Below are 17,160 nucleotides of genomic sequence, written 5' to 3' on the forward strand. Positions count from 1 at the left end.
TTTTTTTTAAAAGAATTGCTTCTAAAGGGCAGTTGATCTCATCTGGAAGAACATCTAACACAGGTCAGGTGGGTGAAAGTGCCTGCCATTCTTCTGAGCATGAAGGAAGCTTCATCCAGATAGGTCAGCACTCTCCCCAGCACCCTCCTGATTGTAATGCTTCCCCACATGCCTGGTCTTAGAGCTCTCTCTTCAGCCTGGACCCAAAACTGTCAAGTGAGTTTCTTAGTATGAAGAAATTAACTACAGACTGCACTGCAGGGGAGCAAGGCTCCTTAGTGGAATGAAAGAGGGACAGAACAAGAGAGAACATAACAGAGGTCTTTAAAATCACAGTTGATTTTAAAGCAGAGGAGGTAAAAGCAGAGGAAGTAAAGGCGGAGGATGTAAAGGAGGAACAACTGCTCACTGTCTTAGCAAAAGAACTGGGGGACATTCAATGAAACAGCTAGTGGCAGGTTTCATAGCAAACCGAAGAAGGTATTTCCTCATGTAACACCTAGATTAGATGTAGGACTGCTTACCACAGGACGTTGCGGGTGCTAAAAGTCAACATGGATTCAAATGCACGCTAGAAAATTCAGTGGAAGAAAAATTCCTCTAAGACATGACCAGTAATTCAGCAAGTACTTGACATTCAAATTTCTGACAGTTTGGGGAATATTCCGGGCAAGTCATGACTATATATGCTTGCACTGCTCTTTCTTCATTTCTTTTATTGTTCTGTCTTGCACTTCTCTTTCTTCATCATCCATCACTAATTACTGTGATCTGGATGGGCCTTTCATCTGATCCAGTGGAGTTGTCCCGACATGCATGTGCTTAGCTGCAGCGTGATGAAAGCTAATCCCTGCTTCTTTCTCCAGTGTTTATCTTGCATGCAACATTTGACTGCTTCTCACCACAGAATTATTATCATTCCTGTTTCTTCACCACTAGGAAAAAGCTCCCTCTTCTCCTGAAGGTTGTCAGTCTTTTCATACAGTCAGTGTAAAGTGTGTCTTCATGTTAAGGGGTTAAAGAGAAAACTCTGAATTCTCAGTTTAGTTTTAATACTTCCTAACTCTTTCAGTCAATCTGTCTCCCTTGATAATCTGAGCGTGCATGATCTACTGTTCTTCAGGGCCAAATACTACCTACTTTTCTGAAGTTACCTCAGAGATGGCCAGATCAGATGACCCAAAGGTACAATTTGCACCTGCAGTTTATGAACTGAATTTTTAAAAGTAGCAGAAGACTCCTGAGACACCTGCAAAGCTTGGGGCTTAAAAATTGTTGGACATCCATTGTAGAAAAACCCTATTTCTTCAGAAACTCTTGATAAACACTACTTCCCACCCTATGTACAGAAACATAAGAAACTTTTGAAGAGTCTACCTCAATTAAACTAGTATATATAGTAACTTGCAGTAAATTTTGTACAGGAAATAAAGCGTGCTACATTAATAGCTTTATTTCATTTCAAATAAAATACAAAATTAATTATGTGAATAGTGATATTTACACATAGTCCAGTGTTCATTGTCATACACAGTACTAAAGGAAATAGCTTCCACCTGGTGCCTTGAGTCTCCAAAACAGAGCTCTACTGAGAAGATCTGGATTTCTGAAAATTTTGAGCAAAAAATACATCTTAATTTTACATTTTCCTCTGTAATCTCAGACTTCTCAGAAGCAAAGCACATTGTCAAACTTGACAGGAAAATGATGCAAAGAGAGAGTTAATCTCAGCCTTTCCTGCATAGAGAGTGAAGTAATCAGCCAGCTATAGCTGTTTATATACATGGAAATCTTCTGTTTTCCCCAGTTGATCTTCTTAATATTTGCGTAGTGAAGAACCCAACAGTACATGAGGGCTGTTGGGACTACCTTGAACTGAACAGGTGGTCACGCCAGCAGCCTTCCCTGCAGAGCTGTTTGTAGGCTAGTTGCTTGCTTCACTGCAGCTGAGCCTGGTTTAGGTTGTAGTTAATGGCTCCTCAAAGCACCGCAGCCGTGGGAGGAAATTCCACTCCTTTTGGCTGGGTGAATAACAGGAGAGCAGTGAAGTAAACATGAAATTAGTAAATGTGATTGCATACCATCAAACCCTTTCCAAACTGCACAATGGTATCATATTAATACAAGTCGGTGGTTGGTCTCAAGCTGGAATCACTGGGCTGAAATGAACCCAGAGTAGAGGACTGATGCAACCAGGCATGTGCTGCTTAAAACCTCATCTTTCAATTCAGTTGTCTCTGAACTCGATGCATCAGCTCTGTGCTACATCAAGGAGAAAATTTATCATGAAATAGGAAAGGAAATGCATGTGGTGACTGTATTTCAGCCTGCAGCTGTGTCAGTGTTTGTCCTATCACCAGGCCAGGGGCTGCACATTGGACCAGAGACTCCTGGATGAGGAAATTGCTGTGGTTCAGCACTTTTACCTCTGAAATGGTTCAGCACTGGCTCTGGCATTCTCTTGCTATCCGCCTACCACTATTCTCTTTGTAGTTACTCTCCCTCCCTTTTTAAGTAAACCGAGAATAAGGCCTTGAACCCACTGACACTTTGTAAGTGAGCTGTGTGAAATAAAAGGCTCCTTTTGCCCTCTCTCCATTTCCTCCCCCTGTATTCACACAGGCCTCCCATAAGGATTCCTGGTAGCAGTTTCTGTGGCTGAAATGTAAAGGTCACTTCTGCAGAAGAGTGACATGTAATGCATACATAGCTGTGGTAAAGAGGTGGAGTAAACATTTCCGGGCATAGGCTGATATTTCTGCAAATACATATTTAGTTTGTAAATATTTCCACAATTTAGTCCCTGTCTCATACAGTCCTATGCAAATTTCATCCAAGAGAGTTTTAAACCTGTCTTAAGGTTTCCAACACCTTTTAAGATATTTCAAATAATGTCTGTTTTACAAATGCGAGATCTTCCTAAAACCAAGTCAAACGATTTGTCAAAACTCAAAAGGTCAGCAACAGGACCAGGATTAAATTGCCGTAGTGATGACCCTAATTCCACTCAACTACTCATTGTCACCTGTCCCTGTCTATACACTGTGTATTGCTGCCATGTGAAGTCCTACAGCATAAAGGACGAGAGTTTTTATTGAAAAGCTAAGGTTTGAGAAATCCTGAATGCTCACTACAACCATCAGCACTTACCATAGACATTTTTAGTCTATAGCTTTTTTGGCATTATCAAGAGCATTTCTGTTCTAGAAGGTGTTAGAGAAAAGTATGTTAGAGCTGTCTCTAATGATGTTTGTTTCTAGCAAGACATCAACAAGGTATTTTACCATGGGAACTCACAGAAGTTTCATATAACTGCCAGCCAAAATGCTGTTCAAACTCAAAGCTGTTATGTGACAGTTGCACTATTCCACCCAGTGAAGAATACAAATGGCTGGGGGAAAAAGCAATCCAAAGCTCTCTGGAGACACAGAAAGATTTCTATTGAGTTCAATGAGTTTTGGTTGAGACTCTTAAGAATGTAGAAATAATCAATTAGGCAACTATTTAAGTTTACTCATACAGGACTAAGCGCATTTTCTCCTCTAGAAATGTACTAGACAGCAAACAGATCTAAGAGCTTGAGTTCAAACAGGAATAACTGCAGCAATATGAGAAAACTTGTTGAAAAAAGAAAACTTTCTACTGGAAATCCAGATAAATGTGGAATCAGCTGCAAAAATACGAAGTGATTATTGAAATTATGCAATTCCCCTCCCAAAAAACACCTTCAGGCCAAAATTAATTCCAAACTGTTTGAATATACAAATATTTGCCTATGTTTCTTCTTAGGCATATTTCTAAACAATGTATTAAAAAACTTATTCTCCAAAACCAGATTAACCAGGATGTAAAAAATAAGAAATGACATATGCTTATATTAACTGAATAGAATATAGCCATTGGCAAACTTGTATGGTAATTATTTGTTCCAGAGAAGGTCATCCTGTATCATGTGCTTTATAATAGAAAGATGCTTATGTAATACAATTATCCAGACCACTTGGATAACACCAGTAAGTCAGGACCAGGATTTCTTATGGGTCAGTTCTGGATTATTTCTGCGTATTATACAACAAGACTGCTTATCACAAAATGCTTAAATGGTATTGGGAGCAAAGCCCAGCACCCAGGATTCCCTGTCCCACTTAAGCACTCTAACCAAGGGGCTACATAGCCACACTTTCTCTTACTTTCTTTCTTTCTTACCCCATGGATTCTTGCATACTTGGCTTCACTGTGACAACAGGAGGGTGGAAAGTGGTCCTTCCAACCTGGCTGAAAACCTTGTGTCTGGAGCATTCGTAAGGCAGATAGAAGCTGTGGGTTTGAACCCTCTTGGTTTGGGAGCCCCTAGCCCCTAGCTCTGATCTCAGAGACTCTATGCAATGCTTTTACCATCAGACAACTACACAAACAGTGAGTAATGTCATCTCCTCCTGTGGCTGCATATTAAAGGATGATGTTAAAATGTTACATGGTTCTTAAATACAGTTATGGGGGTTGTAAAAGAAGTTAGCAGCTTCTGTCCTTTGGATTTTAGGCATCCTGTAGAACTGAACCCTGCTACCATCTAATCTTCCAAACTTACTATCTGGTCTACAGATCAAAAGCCAGAACTTCTTTTCACAGGGAACACTGAGTTCCAAAAAATGGGGGTCCTTCATACTTACTTTATAGAGTAACTTGTGAGTGACAGTCTCAAACTCTCTGTAAACATTAGTCCCAGAGCATCCAGGGGAACTAACATACATTTTCTCAATTCACAACAAACAAGCAAGGAAATGCTCAAATGTAGTGCCTGGGAAGCAAAATGCATCAGTTATCCTAGTGGATGTTCTGCCTTGGGGATACCATGGACCTAAAATATGCATATATTTTTGTCCTTCATGAATTCTTTTAGATTGCATCCATTGAATTAGGTTCTTAGATAAGTCTGAATAGTGAGTTTCTGTCTATTTTTCTGGTTTCTGAATTCACCCTTTGGCTCAGTGACTGGCTTCCATTTTATGTCTCTGGACGGCATAACGTACTGCCTGAACAACTATGCTGTTTATGTCCAAGGCACTTATCTGCTTCCATTAAACCATGTTGAGATTTAAAATTAACATAAGAGAAGGGAAAACTACTCTGATCCAGATTTTCATCTCAGCTACTTTGGCATAAATTCAATGATTAAAATTCTAATGGAATTCTCTTTTCCTTGAGATTTTTTTAAACTGTTAACCATCTCAACAGTAAACAGTTAAAAGCTGAGATAATTCAGGTTTTATCATATTTCTTCCTTTTGCCAAAATAGACCTACTTGAGAAAAGATGGAAAAAATTATTAAGGGAAAGTAATGGCCTGAAACACTGTTCTTGTAAAAAATAATTAAAAGGTAGTCTTACAGAGGCAGAATTGCAAGATTTGTAATTATAGAGTGGTTGAAGAGGTATTCAAACTGTCGTGGAAGCTGAAGGATGATTATTTAGACTTACAGTTGACAGATGATTAAGCAACAGTAACAAAACCACATTGCCTGAAAGTAAAACAGTTAGATTAGTTTAAAGGACTTTTACTATACTAATGACATGAAATACCTGGGGTCCCAGCCAGTGCCATGTATTCCACAAACTCTGAGTGCTTTCTTCCACATGTTGTCCATCACATTCATTCATCTTAACCTTTGTTTAATAACCTGTCCATATTTTCTTTGTCTAACTCGAAGACTGCTAGGTAAAAATAGTAATTTTGAATTCTGCTCATTCTACACTCATCATTTTTTATCACTCTTCTGTTTATGTCAGGGAGTGCAAGATCAGGATGTTTAAATATTTAAACAGAAAAATGTGTGGGGACTAAGCCTGTAGAGTAATGCTGATAGAACTGTTCAGACAAATAACCTTTGCCAGCAATAAAGTGACCCTAAACTTTACAGACATTTGGCAAATACTCTTTAGCCTTCCACTGTAGATATTTTCTTGTGAAACTTCTGAACCTTTTTAGTGGTGTCCCTTATTCATGCCCCACATACCTTGAATATTCCTATAGAAATCCATATGCCTTAGGATTTAGCCAGTGGCTTCTCCAAAATGGCGCCTGTAGGTATTCCTATCTCCTCTCACTTCTTGTTAAACTGTTGGTAAGTAAGAAAGTGTCTTCTGAGGGTCCTTGGGGCCACTGACCCACATATGAGTTTCGAGTCCATACAGCAAAGCAGAGTGCTCACCTCCCAAGAGGTAAAACCTCACCAGGAGGCTGTTCTCCTACCAGACAGATTTTGTTTCATACAGGAGTGAACCCAATGAAGAAGCTCACTCAGATCAGTAAATCCTCCAGGGGACGTACTGCAAATGACAATAACCTCAATGCTGAGGTAATAATATTGGTGTAACTACAGTAGTCTTAGGACACATTGATCTAAAAGAGGATCAGAGCACAGGAAGAGGTATTGTCCTTTGTTAATCAGCTCGTAGACCTGGAAGATGGACAGCTTTGTGGATTGTGTCTGCTATCATTTCTCATTATGCCTGATGAAGTGGACTCTGAACCTGAAAAGAATGGACCACAGTTTGGGGCTTAGCATTACAAGAGTGCAATAAAATGGCTAAATCTTCACAAAGTGAACTTGATTAATTTTCAGAGTCATCTGTAGATCAGATTTAATTACAAATTATATTGCTTCATAATCAACTAATGAGTATGTTTCAGTACATTTGAGAAACTAGTGCCTTTTTTAGTAACACAAAGATTTTACTAGAAACCCTGTTATTAAAACTAATGATCAGCACTAGGGAGAGGATCTCACAGTTTACATGCTTTAGCGGTGTGATTTACTGAAGTTACATTGCAAAAATACTACTTGTATCACAATATTTATTTGAACTTCTATATGTTGTCCTAATTTCACTAGATAAGTAGTCAGCCATAAGCTGTTTGCACTCTTTAAAGTTGACATAAGTTATTAAATGCTTTTCAATACAGGCTTTTTAGATTATGTAGTGGATGTGTGTGTAGCATATTGCATTTACAAGCTCAAATATATGGTATTAATAACGATGGTTCTGACAATTTCCTTTTCTAAATAATGAAACTTTTTTGATTAGGGGCTGAAGATGCCAAGTTAGATCTGTAATCCTACAAACATGTGCACAGATGTACTTGAAGAAATGGTCATCAACGCATGTCTGTGAACTCACATAAGTATAATGTGAATCACGCTTGGAATCATCCCACAAAAGCCTGATCCAGTCTATTTAAACCTATACAAAGATTCCCACTGACTTTGTTATGTTGTGAATGAGTTCCAAAAGGGGTGATTACAGATGTTTCTTTGCAGAAGGCAGGTTATCAACTTCTTTAAGAACTGGTGAAATCTTCTCATGGCAAAACTTCCATTGACTTTATTGAGAACAGGATTTTCCCTATGTATTATAGACAATCAGCTTTATGTGCTGTTTAATGGCCAAGAAGCGATGCTGATAAATCTGGAAATTCCATCATGAATAATTGATCTTCAGATGCATAAAGTATCTCTGCCAGTGTACTACAACTGATATTCTTAAATGATATTGAGATATTTTAGGGAATGTACACTCATTCTTCATTCAGACATCTACTTTATCTTCAGTCCCTGATGGGACTCACAGACGAAGTGCTCCTTTATCTTTTCACATGCAAGCTAATTAATGGCACCAGTCAGTCAGTGCTGGTGCCATTAAAAATTGCATGATAGCTAGCATGCTTGCCTAAAGAAGTAGAAATCTTGGTTCAAATCCCCCCTGTGCCCTGTGTGGCCTGAACTTGCACTTCCCATATCCTAGGAAGCTGCCTGGACTCCTACGTATGGGGATGATATATGATTAAAGCTGTCCTAATTTCTATCAGATGTTTAAGTATTCACTGAAGGGCTTATGGGAATGTACATCTTCCTTCTCATGGCTGAGTGCCCCAGAAGTACGAAACTGGAGATTTATTTAGACATTGGGTAATTTGTTCTCCATTTGCTTTCTTTCTCCCCACCCCGAAATAATTACTAGCTGTTCCAGGGAGACCTCAGAAAGAGAGGTTTTCGGGACTTTTCTCACTCTGGTTTAGCAGTTTGAGCACTCCTCCAGGAGACATGGTTTAAGCACTCTTGACAGAGGAGAGCTGCAGAATAAGCCGCTACTGTCGCTGTAAGATTGAACAAATTCAGGTACCAGCAATGAATGATCTTTGGCTGAAATCAAGTTGTCACTGGAGTCAATAACAAGTGAGAAGAAATCACATTTTCTTTTGTAATGAAAACAGGCACACAAATTGAAATGGAGGAACTTCAAGCTAATACTGTTTCATTTTCCAACTGTTCTGCTCCTGCTTACTAATTTACTCATTTTTGTTATCTTTTAGGACAAGGTCTTAAGGGTGTTCTTGTCTGTAAAGTTTATCAGCTGGTTTATTTTTAAAATATATAACCTTTTTTTCCTTTCCTGCAGGTCTTGTTGCCACCATACGATGATCCTGTGAATGGAGCTGCTAAAGATCCACCACCACCTTATGTGTCAGCATAAGTGAGAGAGTGCTGTGTACCTAGGGAGGATAGCTTTACTTTTCAGACATTGGAGCAATAGTTTGATAATTTCACTTCCAGAATATAAACTCTATGGGTTATACATTGCTGTTTTGCTGACATATTGAAACCTGAATTGTATGATTAAAATTCTGTAGATAGTTTTAATAATTCGCTGCAACTACAGTAGTGTTTCAGAAACTAGTGAACTAGTTTCAGAACAATTCTGGGTAGCGCTAAGGTTATGGTAGTCACTGAATAGCTTTGTCCACCATGTCTGACATGCAGTGCTAGAGAACGTAGAACTTTGCATTCTCAATCAGGTTCAGAGTGTAACTTCCTTTTTTTTTGTTTGAAAATCTTCCAAAGCATTACAAATGTGTTTCTCAGATGCCCACTTTCAACTTCAGAATACAGACCAAGTCAAAAAAGTGACATTCTACTTCATTCCTGTTCTGCGAGAATTTATTAAGTTATTATGCTATGAAGGATGATGATTGCAAGAAGAAGAATGAGTCTTACACACTATTCTCATCAACCTGGCTAATGAGAAACAAATTTAATTGGGAAAAAAGAGCATATGAAATGAGAGTAGACAAACTCTCTGATGTGTAACAAGACAGAACTTGTGAACTCACTTTGTCCCAGCCTGCAACCATTCTAACGCTCAAAAAAAAGAGTTCCTACCAACTTCTGGTAATTTTCTTTTCCTGCCTATGCACCTTTTTCCTCCCCATCAACTTCACAAGTAGTATTCTGAGGTCACAAAATCCCTGCTTTCAAAGTCCCATGGTTAGGTGACAAAGATGCATCTTTTCGCACTCAATATGCAAATGTTTTCCCACTGGCATGTGCCTGTAAATATCGCAATGTTCTGCTGAGTGTGAACTAAATTATGCAGATTCTAAGATATATTTTCCCGACCTATGGGAAATTTATGCATGTAACTTCCTCAAGCATTAGCAGATATGTTTTGCGTGTTTCTCATATACATCAATGTGGGGATTTTAGATTCCTCTTATGACTGAATTGGTTGTGCTGAGAATCTTTCTCATGAGACTCATCCATCCATGAATGCTTGTGTGAGGTATTTATTTCTTCCCCAGAGAAGTGCCTCCTGCACATGTAACTTTTTGTTGTTGATGAAAGTTCTACTTTTAATTGAAAAGGAACAGGAAAAGGGAATATAATGTGTGTCTCTACCTCTCATCGTTTCCCCCTGTGTTGTCTCCTCTGCATTTGGGGTGATTGAAGAGGCTGAAACTAGAGTGATGCCATTGCACCACCCCAGGTAAAGGGCAGTGCAGAGCTGAGCCACAGTTTGGAGGGGCACCGGAAGAAGCCAAGGTGCTGTCTCTCCTGTGACTAGGCTGGCATGTGAGTCTAAACCCTTCCTAAGGAGGACACCCGTTCTCACCCTCAGTGCATTGACTCCATTCTGCAGACTGAAGAAGAGTGGATCTTTTCCTGCCTTTTTCTGGAAAAGAGCTTTCCAGGGGAACACAGGACCAACAACTTCTTTTCACAGAGGTTGCCACTGTGACCTGTCCTTGCAGAGGCCAGGGAGGGAAGGGCCAGACTCTTTTTGCCTGTCTCTTCCACACCCCTGGGAAAAGGAAGGTCCCCATATGCTTGTTGGATTTTTACTTCAGGGTTCATCTACTCTGAGATCAAACTAAGGAATGCTTTTTGGCTGAACCAATCCTGAAGTCCATCCATTGATCTCTGTCACAGTCCTATTGCTTCCTTCAGAATAACTCCATGTATTATTCTCTCATTACAGTTATCTTTGGGAATTAATCTGAATTTGGGGGTTGGGCTGGTTGACTGGGCTTCTGAGCTTCATTTTCTTTCATTCTCAACAGATCTGTGAAGGATTTTAACAAGTCATCTGTTTGACAAAAGCTGGTTGTAAATACATCGCATCTGTGTATACAAACTTCTCTACAATAAAAGGGTGTTTCCTCAAGACTATGGAGATAATTTTTGCTGGTCTTCCAAACACAAACATACACAAATTCCTGTCCAATTAATCTGACATGGCAGGATTTTCTCTGTAAATTACCTGAACAACAGTTTTTCAGTCCACTCACCAGTCCATTCTCCAGCTTTCCCTCCATATTGTATAAATGAAGAACAGAACAGTAAGTTCTATAATTTATTGTACAATAAATACAAGAAATAATTCAAGCTTTTAGTTAATTGTCCAGAACTACAGGAAATTTTCCAGGTCTGATGAAGTGTGTGACACAGAACAGGGCTAAACTGAGCTACACTGAAAGCTGGGGCTTCTTTTTCTCCACATCATTATAGGGATAATGTTGTGCTAATTCACATGAAATTTCTGTAAACTTTAGCTTGTCTAACTAAAGAATCAAGGCGTCTTCACACACACCATACGTGCATAAGTACAAGTACATGTGTCCTGCCAGTACTTCTAATACCTTTTGGATTTTGTCCAATTTGAGTTAAAGAGGGCAGGGAAGTTATGGTATAAAACCCATGACATTCCTGGTCATACTGTAGATAGACAGCTGAGTAGGAGGGAGCAGATAATGTAATATCAGTTCAGCTCTGGTGACGTATCAGAGAATCCACATGGGAGATGAGTTTCCCCGCTCCCCAAAAAAATTAGATTCTCTGGGTTACATGAAGAGACATGAACTCAAGATGAAGGGTTTTTATCCTCAGTTGTTGAATTCATTCTCCATTTCCACATCTAATCCTGGGGAATTCACACCACAGCTTTTCTGCAATTCATTTTTAATAGTCAGTCATCTGTGACACAGAAATCCGTTAAAAGCCTGGCTTCTTAAATTCCTGTGCTTTGGGAACTGCTTTCTCCTAACAGTGTTTTTTTCACTATTCCTTGCATTTTTTCCTTTCTCCCAGATATTAGGAGCATATGCTTACTCAAATTCTCTCCTGTTTTCTTATCTTAAACTCTAATATAGCAGTTTATTATTAATAATTTCTAGTAACTTGAGTGGAAAGAATATTTTTAAGGTATGTTGACATGGAACATGAGAAATATGGGGCCAAAACCAGCAAGTAAGAATGTAAACCTTGATAGTACCAGAAATATAAGTAGATCTTTTGCTGAAATCTTCTAGTTTTTTAAAATATCTGTTATAAGGCATTGCAGGCTTCACAACTCCTACACATGCTAAGGTACAAATCCCATTTCTCTCATCTGTGCCTGATGCTCTTATTCCTGATGGAACAATGCAGCTTCCCTTCATTGTACACTCATTCATGCATCATATTGAAGAAAGCAAAGAGGAATTTGTACTGGTGACCCAACAGTGTGGCACTTGTGCCTGTAAGTACATTACATTTTCTAAAACAATCATTAATTACCATTATTTTAGGTGTTAGCCTGTCTGTACTTCTTTGGGAAAACCTCTAGTTGGTAAAAACAATCCGGACATGATATGTTACCAAAGGCCATATCAGATTGATTTATGGCCAGAGAAAAGTTTGGCAAGGAAGCAGAGGGAATGATAATTAGTTTGAAACAAATGCCAAATTCTGTGTTTTCAAAATACGATATTTCTCACCATTACCCTGTTGGCCCAAGTATAGCAACTAGGGACACCATGGACAGTTTTAACAATTTTTTGCGAATATCAAGTACGCACACTGATGCTTGGCATATGCAGGATGGAATACTTGGCTACCGGTAAGGACAGAATGGAGAGAAGAGCAGCAATAGGGACAGAGCACAAGAGGGCAATGTTCATGTATGTCCTTTAAACAGCACAGAGAGACAGATGTCATTGCATCGACAGGGTTCACTGCTACAAACCTGGTTGGCTTATGTGCTCTCTTTCTCCTGTGCTATGGCCAGGAGGAAACACAATTGCTCCTGTAGCCTGTTACATTAGCTGTTATGCCAGCTCTGTTTCAGACTTCTATCACTGGAGTGGATGATACCTTGGTCTTACTTGTTGTAAGATTTATTTTTTAAATCTGAAGGAGTATTGGTTAAATTCCTGCCAAACTGTCTAGTTTGACAGAAGACTCCGAGCTGCTTCTCTGGAGCTAAGTTATATCCTTAGATGTTGCTCCCCTTAGAGGTTCTCTCCTTAGAGGCTACTCTCCTTAGAAGCTCCCTCCTTAGAGGTTGCTCTCCTTAGAGGATGCTTCTCTGGAGCTAAGTGATATCATTCCAATTTACATGTCTCTGTTAGCTGCAGAAATTGAAGTCAGGTACCACAAAAAAAATCATTTCTTGCAAAATTTCAGTGCCTGTGGCTACAGAGATGTTCCAGCACTATATCAGTTCACAGCTCTGAGAAACCCAAAACAGCAGAATCACAGAATCATCTAGATTGGAAAGGACCTTGAAGATCATCTAGTCCAACTGTTAACCTAGCACTGACAGATCCCAACTACACCATATCCCTCAGTGCTAAGTCGACCCTACTCTTAAACACCTCCAGAGATGGGGACTCCACCACCTCCCTGGGCAGCCCATTCCAACGTCTAACAACCCGTTCTGTAAAGAAATGCTTCCTAATATCCAGTCTAAACCTTCCCTGGCGCAACCTGAGGCCATTACCTCTTGTCTTATCACTCATTACTTGGTTAAAGAGACCCATCCCCAGCTCTCTGCAACCTCCTTTCAGGTAGTTGTAGAGGGTGATGAGGTCTCCCCTCAGCCTCCTCTTCTCCAGACTAAACAACCCCAGTTCCCTCAGCCGCTCCTCGTACGACATGTGCTCCAGACCCTTCACCAGCTTCGTTGCCCTTCTCTGGACACGCTCGAGTAATTCAATGTCCTTTTTGTAGTGAGGGGCCCAAAACTGAACACAGGAATCGAGGTGCGGCCTCACCAGTGCCGAGTACAGGGGTAAGATCACTTCCCTGTCCCTGCTGGCCACGCTATTTCTGATGCAAGCCAGGATGCCATTGGCCTTCTTGGCCACCTGGGCACACTGTTGGCTCATGTTCAGCCGGCTGTCAATCAACACCCTTAGGTCCCTCTCTGACTGGCAGCTCTCCAGCCACTCCTGCCCAAGCCTGTAGCGCTGCTGGGGGTTGTTGTGGCCCAAGTGCAGCACCTGGCATTTGGCCTTATTGAAGCTCATGCAGTTGGCCTTGGCCCATCGCTCCAGCCTGTCCAGATCTCTCTGCAGAGCCTCCCTACCCTCGAGCAGATCAACACTCCCACCCATCTTGGTGTCATCTGCAAACTTACTGAGGGTTAGCTATCTAAAGGGAGGCTTGGCTCTGATAAATCAGTATTAGAGTTCTTTCAGAGAAGGACTCTGGTATTTGTAAGTGATGTTTCCACACCCATGGATTTGACCCAAAATGGTTCTGCAACGTGGCCAGTTTTTTAGCTGAATATCTCAGCAGGGTGTGGAAGCCAAATCTGTGACCTTCTGCCTGCAGCCTGTGTCTACCTCCAGCAATAGAGGATACTGAAGCAGCAGGACTACAAACCTCATTGTCACCCAGAAGATATAAATTTATTTCAAACCAAAAAGGCAATTCTACAACTATATCCTAGACAATGAGCTACAACAGTAGTTTATTTTAATGAAGAACTTATATGAAATCTAATGCAGTAATTTTTTTTTTTTCAGATTATTCTAATGTTTCAAACAGGACAATTTTCAGAAAGTCATGACAGGTTTGTCCTTTGTAGCCAGAGCTGGACTTAACTAATTAGTCTGAGCGGAGGACACAGGGTCACTTGGAAGGTTGAATAAACAGCAAGAAGATGAATCAGAGATGCAGCAGAGCTGGCTACTTGGCTTACAGGAGAAGCTTGCTAGCCAGCAGAGACAGAAGAGCTGTGAAGCTACTCTGAGAGAGGGAGTTGCAGCACAGCAGAGTCTCTGCAGCCATTTCAGAGGACTTCTGTTTGCTCTGAGGTCAACATGAACAGCAATAGCAGGGATGAGCCACACACAGCTTTTTAGCCCAGAAACTGGGCTCCTTTACAATTCCTAAGTGCATCCTGCTAATAACTCTAACAGGTTTCTGTTTTCATATAAACTTTGCCTAAGTATCCAAATACTTCTGGGCTTTGGAGGGGTTGAGAGATTTTTTTTGAGATTCCTTCTACTTCATCATCAGGAACTCTGGGGAGTTGATCGCCTGTAATTTTGAAACTTTCCCTCTCCATAGTGCCCCATCTCAAGTGCCTTCGTGACAGCAGAGGCAAGGATGCAGTTAGAGACAGAGGTCCAACATTGGTAGACTTTTAGCATCAAATCCTCTGAGAACATTCAGTGTCAGGATGGGCAAGGTGTTCTTAAAAATACAGATACTGTCCTACTAAGATATGTTCTACTTTGCAGATAGCAGATCTTTCAGACTCCTCTCTGGGCCAGAGGCAAGTACAAACAGGCATCCTGTCTCTTATGGAGAAAAGATGGATGGACAGACAATTGCTTTTATAGTTATATTTTGTGCGTCATCAATACACCTGTATAAAACCTGTATAAATAAACAATAAATTGGTGGGACGCTCCCGAAGACTGGTATTACTTACATGAATGCAGTCATTCTTGGCAATATCAGATGCACCCACCTGAGGGCAGCAAGGGCAATGAAAGTAAAGGAACAAAGGCAAGAGCTGGCAATTAGTTACAAATATTTATCTTTTGTGAGTTCATAAAGTCTTCTCCTCGTCAAATCATTAGAAAATTGGAATGGGTTTCATTTCCCTCATTGCATTAGAGCTGAGGATGAAATTAGCTTTATCAGTTGCACAGGTCAGCTTAAATTTCCTGCTAGTGTGTGATCCTGCTTTGCTTTTCATAAAGAAAAAGCAACTAAGGAAGTTCAAAATGCTTTTAATGAACTAGACTAGTTGATACAATAGTTTTGGGGGTATTTTTCTCCAAAAATATTGAATCTTTCTTCTTTTTTTAATGCAAAGGTTTTCCTTTTAAATACAGACATTTATTAAAGGTATCTGGCCACATTTTCATCTTAGGAACTGGCTGGTTTCTGTTTCAAAGGTATATTTTCTTTGTGTTTTTTTATCTTGTAAATTAGCAGCAAAAAAAGCCCAAAGCACAACATAATACACTGTTATCTTTTGGTTGCTTTATCCTCTTTTTGCAATTCCATTTTTCAGCCTGGATAAAAAGTCCTGACACAGTAGTTTGAAAAAATAAAGTACAACAAAGGCAAAGTACTGTTATGCTGAAAAGACACTGTAAACACTCCAGGGATCTAGAAGAGTAGACCCCCTGTGAAAAACTGAAGCTCAGAAAAACTGAATTGTAACCATTGTACTCTATTAGCACTGAGCAACATAACATATGTTTTCATAATTGCCGCTGTGTGGCTGTGCAGCGGCAACATTTAGATGTGGGCCGCATTTAACCTCTAGACCTGCCTTAGGTGTGGCCCTTGTACGAGAGGCTGCATGGGCAGCAGTCCCAGCTGAACTGGGACCAGTTCATTTCATACAAGCAGCCTGAGGATGAGCTAGAAAAAAGGGTGTCTGAGAAAAGGAGGGAAGTGAATGTTTGAGAATGTGCTTTTGCCTCAGAGGTTATGAGACCAGGTAGAGTTACAAGCTGTGAAAGTTTTGAGATGTGATCCCTGGTCATGTTTGTGATGTCTGCATACACCCAACATGTGATGTCTTTTCCGGACATTTTTTTAGTTTCTAACTAGCATTCCTGCACTATACTTATCACAGATAACAAAGTAGATAATTGATTATTCTTTGCTTTTGAAGCAAAAAGAGTTTATTCATCTTATTTCAAGTGTAACTTTTCCCTTTGGGTTAGATTCGGTGGCAGTATTAGTAGTATCCTTTTACTACCTAACCAGGTTTAACTCAGCAACAAAGTGTCCCAAGGTTACTGCAGATCTTTTTTGGCATCTCATACTTGTTCTTGTACCACAATTTTTCTTTGATGCCTTTTCCTGTGAAATACCATCTTACATTTGGATGGATTTTCCAGATATTTCAGGTCAGAGAGGATCGAGGACTTTTTTTTTTAACATTACTATATCTATATCTACAATATCTACTGCTATATCTAGTAGTATTTTCAAGAAGCCTTTCATCCTTTGTCCTTTCTCTACAACTTCTTTTTCAAAGTTTTCTTGCTCTTCAGTCTTTAAAAGCACAATGATCTGGTGCAGAGCCAAAACATTGGCAAATGCCACCACCACCATCAGTGGTGGTACTCAAAAAGCATGTTTTTGAAAGTTCCTGAATTAAAATTTTTAGACTTCAGGTATAACAGAAGATTCATCATACAAGGCTGTAACTTAGCAAGGCTGAGCACCATCCTTGGGGATCTTGTTTAGCTCACTTCCTACCTACATTTTTCCATAATTCTGTCATTTAGTGCATTACTCAGAAAACTGATAATAGAACACAGGACTGCTTGGGGAAACAGTCAAACTATCTTTTTTTATTTTATAAAGGGGCTATGAAATGGATCAATATGGGGTAGAGTGTAAACATTATACACTTGGACATTTCTTAGGCACTTTACATGATACAACAAAATATTTTGACTAGACAACTAGAATGATATAGCAACAGTGTTGCACATATGAAATAGATTGCAAAACAGCCAATAAATCTCAGCTGTATGTGAGCAAAGAATATTCAGTGAGTGTGTTTCAGGAGAAATTCTGCA

General features: G+C 39.9%; 1 protein-coding gene across 1 annotated transcript in view; it reads left to right on the plus strand.

The window, feature by feature from the left end:
• The window catches only part of LAPTM4B (lysosomal protein transmembrane 4 beta), a 60,754-nt gene extending 50,255 nt beyond the window's left edge, over positions 1-10,499 (plus strand). Inside the window, exon 7 of the mRNA XM_074885086.1 lies at positions 8,457-10,499. Coding sequence (XP_074741187.1) covers positions 8,457-8,531 — 75 coding nt within the window. The 3' untranslated portion in view covers positions 8,532-10,499. The remainder of the gene's footprint in view (positions 1-8,456) is intronic.
• Positions 10,500-17,160: the final 6,661 nt, after the last annotated feature.

This window comes from Strix uralensis, chromosome 1, assembly GCF_047716275.1.
Source record: "Strix uralensis isolate ZFMK-TIS-50842 chromosome 1, bStrUra1, whole genome shotgun sequence".
NCBI lineage: Eukaryota > Metazoa > Chordata > Aves > Strigiformes > Strigidae > Strix > Strix uralensis.